Below are 8,716 nucleotides of genomic sequence, written 5' to 3'. Positions count from 1 at the left end.
TGTATCAGAGTGAAGTTGATAAATAGCTCTCCTTTCTTCTGATTTTCTTTTTTCAAGTTCACAACAAAATCTCAAGTCCCCACAGAGTTGGAGACGGATGCGCAGGTGCTGTTGCTCTTCGATTTCTCCCAACTTTGCAGACTCATCCTTGAAAGAGGAGAGCAGCCCTTCCCAGATCACCTACAATGGTCAGACTCACATTTTTCATCTCATCCCTATGTGTCTATATTTCCTTCACACTTTCGCTCCCTATTGTTGTCATTTAGTTAAACATTTCCTCTCCCCATGTGTTGTTTTCACTCTGACCTTCACGGAGGGGAACACAACCTTCTCCTCCGTTCAGGCTGCTTCCTTTCTTAAATAAGAGAAGAAGGAATGAGCGGAGCGCCAGAAAGGGCAGCTCCTTCTATGCTCAGAATCATGATCAACTTTCTGCCTTCCCTGCAGAGTCCAGCTACAGTCACACATAAAGTTCATCCCAAAGCCCTCTGAATGTACAGCTATATAGGCTTGGGCCAGTGTCTGATTTGATGCATGCCATATAGACTAAAAGTTCCCTTAGGCCTGTTATGGAGGATAGGTATTGATGTGCCTCATGAAAGCAGCATCAGTATTGCAACACATTGCAGAGTGGTGAGATCCTGTACAAGGTGTGTCCTGCAGTAGTGGGTGTGGCTAACATCTTCACTGCAGCAAAGCAAAACTTCCACTGGATGTCTGTGTGAGAAAAGAAGCTCCAGTAAAGCACACAAAGTACCGCAACTCACACGTTTCTGGTGTACATGAATCCCACTTTTATTTTCCACAGAAAAAAAAAAGATGTTTCCTTTTTTTCTGGTTTGTTAAGGTTACATTTAAAACCATTCTATGAAAAACTGTAGCACCAGAGCAGATTTCTATTGCCCATTCCTTGATTAAAAATGTCAATTTGTGCTATTTTTTTCAGTTTGGATCAGCTTTGATTGGGTAGAGTTTTGTATATAAAAAGAAAAAAGACTTGCATTTCATTTCTTTTTCCAGTCAGTTGCAAAATAAAGCAGAGAAAACTGTATATCTTAATTTCTTAATTTAAATCACAACAAATACATTTAGAGCAAATAAAAAAATCGATCGGTATTAAGCATAATCCAAGCAGGGAATCAGCTTTCATGATTATTATTATCATATATTTATATATTCATATGTATACATATTTATATATATTTTATGTTTATGTACAAGTATGGCACTTGATTACACAAAAGCAAGAAAACACTTCACAAATAAAAGCAGTGGGCGCTTTGGTGTGTCATAAATTAAGGAAGTCACAGACGTTAGCGTTTGCAGCAAATTCACCAGTTACTGTTTTGCGAGTTAGCTAATAAGCAATGGAATGGTTACATACGTTAAGGTCAGTGGTGCAACACAGGCAACAAAAAAAAAAGAATAAAATTAGAAAAAACATGAATCAAGCTGATGTATTTCAACTACCGAACCATAGTGATTTATATATCTATGCATATATAAATCTAGATGGTAGATTTTTTTTTTCCTTTGAATTGTGCCATTTAATGAAGTTGGTGCCAGAAAAATAGGTGGAAAGAAAAATGTCTTTTAAAAACACCGTCAGGTCAGTAGCACATTTGGATAAGATCAGGCTCTCCAGTGTTCACCTCATAGTGCAATTCGTTTTGCATTTACTCTCTTCAAGTACAGCAGAACAGCCCACAAAGAGTAAATCTGTGAACACGTTATCATGGTCTCCATTTAGCATCTTACAGAGTATAAACGTTACTAAAAAGTTGCATCAGTGCAATAATAAATAAGTAAGCAAACGTGTAACCCACGCTTGCCATGAAGTCCATAAAAGAAATCAAAAAGAAATCAACAAAATCTGCCCACTCTTTTAGTCATGAGACGAATTAGGCGTGCGGAGCTGTCCGTCATGTCCATCCTGATTTTTACACGTTTTCACTGCTTCCTCACCATGTGTTACACATACGCAGAGTCACTGGACTGAGTGCGGCCGAAATTAGGAACACTCATCCTTGGCAAGTCCTTATTTCTGATTTCGTAAATGGACTTTCGCCGAGCTTGCACACCTCGCACAGCCGTTTTGATTTTCCTCCAGCCCAAATGATTGAGTTCTGCCAGGTTCAACACCACACAAAACCCACTGACCGCGAACATGAACACCAGGAACACTGTCTTCTCAGTGGGTCTGGAGACGTAGCACTCGACATCTTTTATGCAGGGGTAGCGATCACATTCGTACACGGACGGGACGTTGAATCCATACAAGAAATACTGACCCACCAAAAAGCCTATTTCCAGCGCGTTTCTGAAAACCACCTGGATGATGTAAAACCTGGAGATGCCCTCTTGTCGCCTCATTTTGGACTTTGTAGTTCTCATGGCCGAATTAGGGATCTCTTTCACCTCTAAGCAGTCTGGCTCGGCTTCTTTGGTTGAGTTTTCTGTGTTTTGAAGTACTCCATTGATGATGGTGTTCTTTATCTTTTTGCTCTCGTCTCGCTTCAGAGAATCTTGATCCTTATCTAGTGTCAGATAGACTGTTGAGAATCGCCGCTCCTTCTGCTTGGCCGACTGATGCACCGAGTATGTGATGAAACAAAGACTCGGGGTGCACACCATGATGATTTGAAAAACCCAATATCTAATGTGTGAAATGGGAAATGCCTTGTCGTAGCACGCCTGGTTGCAGCCCGGTTGTAAGGTGTTACAAACAAACATGGTTTGTTCGTCATCATAGACAGTCTCTCCAACTATTGCTACGATTAGAATCCGGAAGATGACCACCACTGTTAGTAGGATCCTAAAAAGCAAGCAAACAAACAAACAATGTGAAAATATATGTAAGTATATATGTGTGTACTGTAGGTGTGGTTGAGTTGTGCGCCTCCTCGGTGGCCGGAGCGCGTAGAGTCCAAATCTGGCGTGTTAATTTAGGGAGCTGTCCAGTGCTGAAACAGAGCGCTCCTTTAGATGGTGCTTCTCACACTGCACCTCTTTTATGTGTATGTCGGTCTACCTGTGAAGGTTGTGTTTTGTGAGTTAATGATTATGACACGTCGACAATCGGCGTTGCTTTATACCTGTTTGAGCATGTTAATGGAATGAGGCGATAACGCCGACTCTCGCTCAATCTCCTTCCTGCCACCCTCCGAGTGCACAACCACCACTCACACTCACCAATATTTATCAAATGGAAAATGGAAGAATGAATACATGAAACGACACATGAATTTTCATTTAGGTTTTGTTGACTTTGCAGCACCATCCCAGGTTCCTAAAAGACAGCTGTGTTCTGATCTACTTAGCCGTCTCGTTCAGGAGGAGGACAAAAAATACAATCTGGGATACAAGACAGCGAAAAATCCACAACACAGACACGAAGGACTGGGCACCATGCTACAGAAGATCCTGGAGGCACAACACAGAAACGGGGGGCTGGGAACCATGCTAAAGACGATCCTGGAGGCTGCTGCGTTTCTTCGGTTGTTCTTGGTTTTTGTTGATCATCTTACCTTCCTATCATAGTAGAGTGCTGCTGGACAGCAGCCTCCAGGAGCCTCTCTAGTATAGTCCATTCCCCCATTTCTGATCATCCGGAGAAGACGAGGAAACAACGGTACTCTGTTCAAATCCCTTCAAAAAAAGCGCTTTATTTCCTGTCCGACTTCACTCTGTATTTGGTTGTTGTCGGGCTCCAAGACGTCCGAAATTTGCTAAAAAACGCATCCGTCACGGGATGCTTTTACCGTCCCCGTTTCCCCCTGTCTTGCTGCGCGTTATCTGGTTGGTTATGTGCTGAAAGCGCAGCGCCAGTAAGCGTCCTGCTGTGCCTGCCGAGCGCTCCCCCAACGTTGCCACACTGTTCCTTGTCATGAGAGTCTGAGGGCTGATTACTGTAAGCCCTCCTATTTTCGATCTTCAGATCAGGTTGATGTGCTGCGCGCTGCGTCTGGATGGAGGCAGGTTGGATTTTATGTCTTGCCAGCGTTAATCCGCCTTTAAGTAGTCTCCCCCCTCCCATGCGTCACGTACGCGCGGACAGGTCGGTGGAGCGCAGCCAGGACTGCCAAGGCTTCTGATTTACAATATTTTAGTTTGGGATATAATATGCACTTTCAGAGAACTTTTGTGTCCAGAGCGCTACAGCATGCATGTTATATTTTATTTAGCTTCTTTTCATATCGATGTTTTCAGATAGGAATAAATCCCTTATAATAATGTGCTGTTCCATACATGTGCCACTTAGATGTTTCGTTCCGGGGCCGGGCTTGTGGATGCACCATGTCCTCGGAACAAGGTGACTTCTGTTTTTTTATTTTTTTATTTTTATTTTTTTTATTAAGTCGGTGATCTATTGACACGTACATGCAACATATATACCGTATATTGTACGATTCTAACCAAGCCTTTTGTTGTATCTGATCTACATCTGGAACCCATGGTGTTGGCTACAGGCTAAATGGAGCCAGTCTTCCTTACTGGAAGACACCAGCCTCGCGCACCCAGAGGTATCCCTCTCGTTGTCGCAGGCTGCTGGCTCAGATGGAAAAGCTGTTGTTTCCACCCCGGGCAAAGATGACGCTGTGGATACAGTGACAGAGTGAAAGTGCCATCCGAGTTGCTAATCGCTTTACAAAGCAGCCTGCCCTGCCTGTCTGCTTCTCTCGGTGAAGTTTAAAAATAGAAGCAAAATATGTGACCCCGCCCTGTATATCTCTCTGAGATTTCAACTTATCGCGCTGCATTGTGTGTACACTAATGAAGCGTGGTGATGAATGCGATTGCCCTTTTAAACACAAATATATGGACTTGTGAATTTACTTGCAATTTGCTTCTCTGATAGTCGCTGCATTTTGTCTCAGAATTGATTCTTACTCGTTATTTCTTCTTTAATAACGTCTCATCAGCTAGCATGTATGTCCACGCAAGTTGGCTGGAGGATCGATCACTTTTATTCTCATTCTTACTATTAGTTTTGTTCAGCCCAGGCTTACTGATCACGTGACAGCGGTGTTGCCTCTAAATGAAACTTTGCAAGGTTAATTTCTCATGAGGCGACTGATCCTCTCCTCTCGCTGTAATCTTTTCTAATTTAAATCTTCAATAACCTTTACTCGTCCATCACGTGAGGAGGAAAGGACAGAGCTCTAGAGACAGAGAGGGGCGAAGGAAAGAAAGTATGTAAGAAAGAAATACATGGGGTGAACACTTGTTTATTTATAAATCTATACATAACCACATACAAATTGCACTTGTGTAAACAAAGACTTTAACAAAACATTAATTGCTGCTTTTGAGCTATATCATTGGTGATTGGTACTGACAAGAAGAGGTAACAGAGAGTGGGGAAGGGACCGGTTTGGAACTTAGAAACACTTCCGGTGGCTCAGCCTCATCATACTCCTGTTTGCTGATCCACATCTGCTGGAAAGTGGACAGAGAGGCGAGGATGGAGCCGCCAATCCATACAGAGTACTTCCTCTCAGGAGGGGCAATAAGCTAAACGAAATAAGACATTGTGTGGCAGTAGAAAACCTGTGGACAGAAACATCACTGTAACTTTTTAAAGTAAGTCAAGTCACCTTAATCTTCATGGTGCTGGGGGCCAGAGCGGTGATCTCCTTCTGCATGCGGTCAGCGATACCAGGATACATAGTTGTGCCTCCCGAGAGGACATTGTTGGCGTAAAGGTCCTTACGGATGTCAATGTCGCACTTCATGATGCTGTTGTAGGTGGTTTCGTGAATGCCAGCGGATTCCATGCCTGTGCAAATACAGTGGACAGTTGAGTGAGTTTTGCCCCAGCAGCAAAGAACACATCTGACACCGCCGTCAGCTGCCATAATAACAGGTGCTGAAATGGACAGCTCAGACAAAAGCTGCTTGCTCTGTGGAGCAAACGTCAACTATTAGCCCTTGTTTAAGATTACTCATGCCTGGTTTTCCATCCTGGAGAAGTAAACCTGAGGTGTATGACCTGTGACCTCCAGTGTGTAATCATAATTAGTCGACAACAAGAACAAAAACGGTTCAGACAAATCATTTATTCAAAGATTTACTATGGTTTTGTACTTTAAACAAAGTACCCTCATTGGAAGTTCATTGATTCTTTCTGCTAAGACTTCCTGGCAATCACACCTTGGTTTGTATAAGGTGCTTATTCAATTAGCTTTCAGCTCTAAAAATTATGTGTTTTTACTAATCCCACCGACTCTGATTTTAGGTGAGCTCAGAACAGCCTTTACGTCCGCTGACAAGTGATAGTAAAGTATTTCCAAAAGGATCAGGTTTTTTCAAAGAAAGATTAAGATCTATAAAGGGTTGCTAACCCATTTTGAGCACCTTTATCAATATGAACCTGTTCATGAATGATTATTGTTCAGTCTTATAGTTGATTCACTGTCTTTAGTGAATGACGGAGTCCCTGCAACTAAATATGTGTTAGTATATCTGAGTTTGCCTTTACGCACCAATGAATGACGGCTGGAAGAGAGTCTCTGGGCAGCGGAAACGCTCATTGCCGATAGTGATGACCTGGCCATCGGGCAACTCGTAGCTCTTCTCCAGGGAGAATGAGGATGCGGCGGTGGCCATCTCGTTCTCAAAGTCCAGAGCGATGTAGCAAAGCTTCTGTTTGATGTCACGTACAATCTCCCGCTCAGCTGCAGAGAAACAGACCTGGATGCTATAAACCCAGTAAAATGTCTGAAACTTTCAAATTATGCTTTATCATATAGCCTATTGTGGATTGTTGTCCCTCCTCTTGTTTGAGAGCGTGCCATGTATGAAGATATTTACCAATTAGTCCTGCATAACTCTCCAAAGTTTGTCAGTTTACACTCCAGTTGTGACAAAGGAATATCCATGTTCTGTTAGGATCTTCATGAGGTAATCTGTGAGGTCACGTCCAGCCAAGTCCAGGCGCATGATGGCGTGGGGAAGAGCGTAACCTTCGTAGATGGGCACGTTCTGGGTCACACCATCACCAGAGTCCAAGACGATACTTGTAGTCAATCATACATTTTTGTCCATTTTATTCATGTATTTCCTGAGGGGGGGGAAATCTCATACACATCTCTGGACTCAGTCATACCTGTGTTACGACCAGAGGCGTACAAGGACAGCACGGCCTGGATGGCAACATACATTGCGGGGACATTGAAAGTCTCGAACATGATCTGAGTCATCTTCTCTCTGTTGGCCTTTGGGTTGAGGGGGGCTTCTGTCAGCAGGGTGGGATGCTCCTCCGGGGCCACGTGCAATTTGTTGTAAAATGTGTGGTGCCAGATCTTTTCCATGTCGTCCCAGTTGGTGATGATGGCATGCTCGATGGGATACTTCAGGGTCAAGATGCCTCTTTTGCTCTGGGCCTCGTCGCCAACGTAGGAATCCTTTGGTTGAAAAATAAAAAGTAGTTAGTCAAACATGGAAGGTAATGTCGTTTGTGTGAAAGTCTTTTGTACAGTTTTTTTAAATCAACCCACAATGTTTGGTCTTACTCAGAGCTGGTCAGCCGTGTGTGTACTTACCAGATCTGCACCGGGGGCCTGATCTTGAGGGTGGAAACCAGGGGTGGCGAAATGTCACGTCTAGCCATTTTATACTCCAACAAGTGTCTGTGGGATGAGGCCAAGCATGCAACCCCTTCTCCATATTTGGTAGCCTATTGCGCCATTGACAACAGCCGCTCCATGAATGGCTTGACAAGGAGAGGGAACTCCCGAGCGGACATCTGCCCATGCATGCACAGAGGACACAGAGACAATGACAGGCTTCCCTTTGATCTGTTACCAACTGATGAATCACTGTATTATTATTGAAAAAAAAACTCACCGTGTCTGTTATGGGTCTACTCTAGTCACACTTTCACATTTTTACATAAAAGCAATGTAATATCCTCTCTTTTCTTTCAACAAGAGCAAAGTAAATAACATTGTGCAGCAGAACCATAGGCATACATGCTGTAACCAGCACAATCAGTGGATCTGAAGCTGATATGCACTTTAGTTATTCAGTCTTATATATATATGTATATATATATATACATATATATGTGTATATATATATGCAGACTCATGCAGATTGACAGCACAAATGGAGAGAGCACTTGTTCCTCACACTTGGAGTCAGCAGCTGTTTGACTTATTCAGCCCACCTTTCAACTTTCTCTTTTAACAAAGAGTGTTGATAAGCTATCTAACATTTAAAATGTCCTCATTTTGCTCATAACAGTGAGATTGTGTCTCCTACTCGTAGCATTTTCATTCAATACAAAGGTTAGGGTGTGCATATGATCAACATGCTGCCGGACTCACCACGACGCATTTAGAAAAGCATTCTTTTCCGTCAAATCTTACGTTTATTTGGATTATTTTTGCATAAAGTCAACAAATTTTTCTATTTTTAATGGGTTGCTTGGAAAATATCGATGTGGGAGCCATGTAACATGCTCATTATCCAAATATGAAACATTTTTCATTAGAATTATTGTGATTCATGTTTTCGTCACCTTCCCAGAGTTTATAAAAGTATTCAGCAGAAAATAGAGGGTTTGCCTACTATGAGAGATTTATGCCCTTTTTAGTAACTGTCACTGTCTGAATGCACACTAGTACCTTAAACAACAAGTTGTCTAAAACAAAATGAATGAAAGTCAAAGTAATGTAATGTCATGTGACAAACCTTTGCAGATCAATGAAAA

General features: G+C 42.5%; 2 protein-coding genes across 2 annotated transcripts; both read right to left on the bottom strand.

Annotated features, from left to right (window-relative positions):
- Positions 1–793: 793 nt before the first annotated feature.
- On the bottom strand, positions 794–3,994 carry LOC142365903 (gap junction delta-2 protein). The gene is made up of 2 exons (XM_075447655.1): positions 3,528–3,994; positions 794–2,815 (listed from the first exon to the last, which is right to left on the bottom strand). The coding sequence occupies exons 1-2, from the start codon at positions 3,596–3,598 to the stop codon at positions 1,972–1,974; spliced, it is 915 nt and encodes a 304-aa protein (XP_075303770.1). The 5' UTR covers positions 3,599–3,994; the 3' UTR covers positions 794–1,971.
- A 1,319-nt stretch (positions 3,995–5,313) lies between these two features.
- Positions 5,314–7,406, bottom strand: LOC142366701 (actin, alpha cardiac muscle 1-like). Its single transcript, XM_075448656.1, has 5 exons — positions 7,099–7,406; positions 6,856–7,018; positions 6,486–6,693; positions 5,598–5,779; positions 5,314–5,514 (listed from the first exon to the last, which is right to left on the bottom strand). The coding sequence occupies exons 1-5, from the start codon at positions 7,311–7,313 to the stop codon at positions 5,314–5,316; spliced, it is 969 nt and encodes a 322-aa protein (XP_075304771.1). The 5' UTR covers positions 7,314–7,406.
- Between the last annotated feature and the right edge of the window lie 1,310 nt (positions 7,407–8,716).

This window comes from Odontesthes bonariensis, chromosome 17, assembly GCF_027942865.1.
Source record: "Odontesthes bonariensis isolate fOdoBon6 chromosome 17, fOdoBon6.hap1, whole genome shotgun sequence".
NCBI lineage: Eukaryota > Metazoa > Chordata > Actinopteri > Atheriniformes > Atherinopsidae > Odontesthes > Odontesthes bonariensis.
Note: the sequence above shows the minus strand (reverse complement) of the source record. Positions and strands in the feature narration are given on the sequence as shown.

Bases quoted from the DNA above. Each gene is read 5' to 3' on its own strand.
- LOC142365903 (XM_075447655.1), bottom strand. From the start codon at position 3,598: ATGGGGGAATGGACTATACTAGAGAGGCTCCTGGAGGCTGCTGTCCAG. The intron at 2,816-3,527 runs GTAAGATGATCA...CTTGCTTTTTAG, and splicing joins CACTCTACTATGATAGGAAG to GATCCTACTAACAGTGGTGG.
- LOC142366701 (XM_075448656.1), bottom strand. From the start codon at position 7,313: ATGGAAAAGATCTGGCACCACACATTTTACAACAAATTGCACGTGGCC. The intron at 7,019-7,098 runs GTCCAGAGATGT...ATTGACTACAAG, and splicing joins CGTAACACAGGTATGACTGA to TATCGTCTTGGACTCTGGTG. The intron at 5,515-5,597 runs GTGACTTGACTT...TATTTCGTTTAG, and splicing joins CCAGCACCATGAAGATTAAG to CTTATTGCCCCTCCTGAGAG.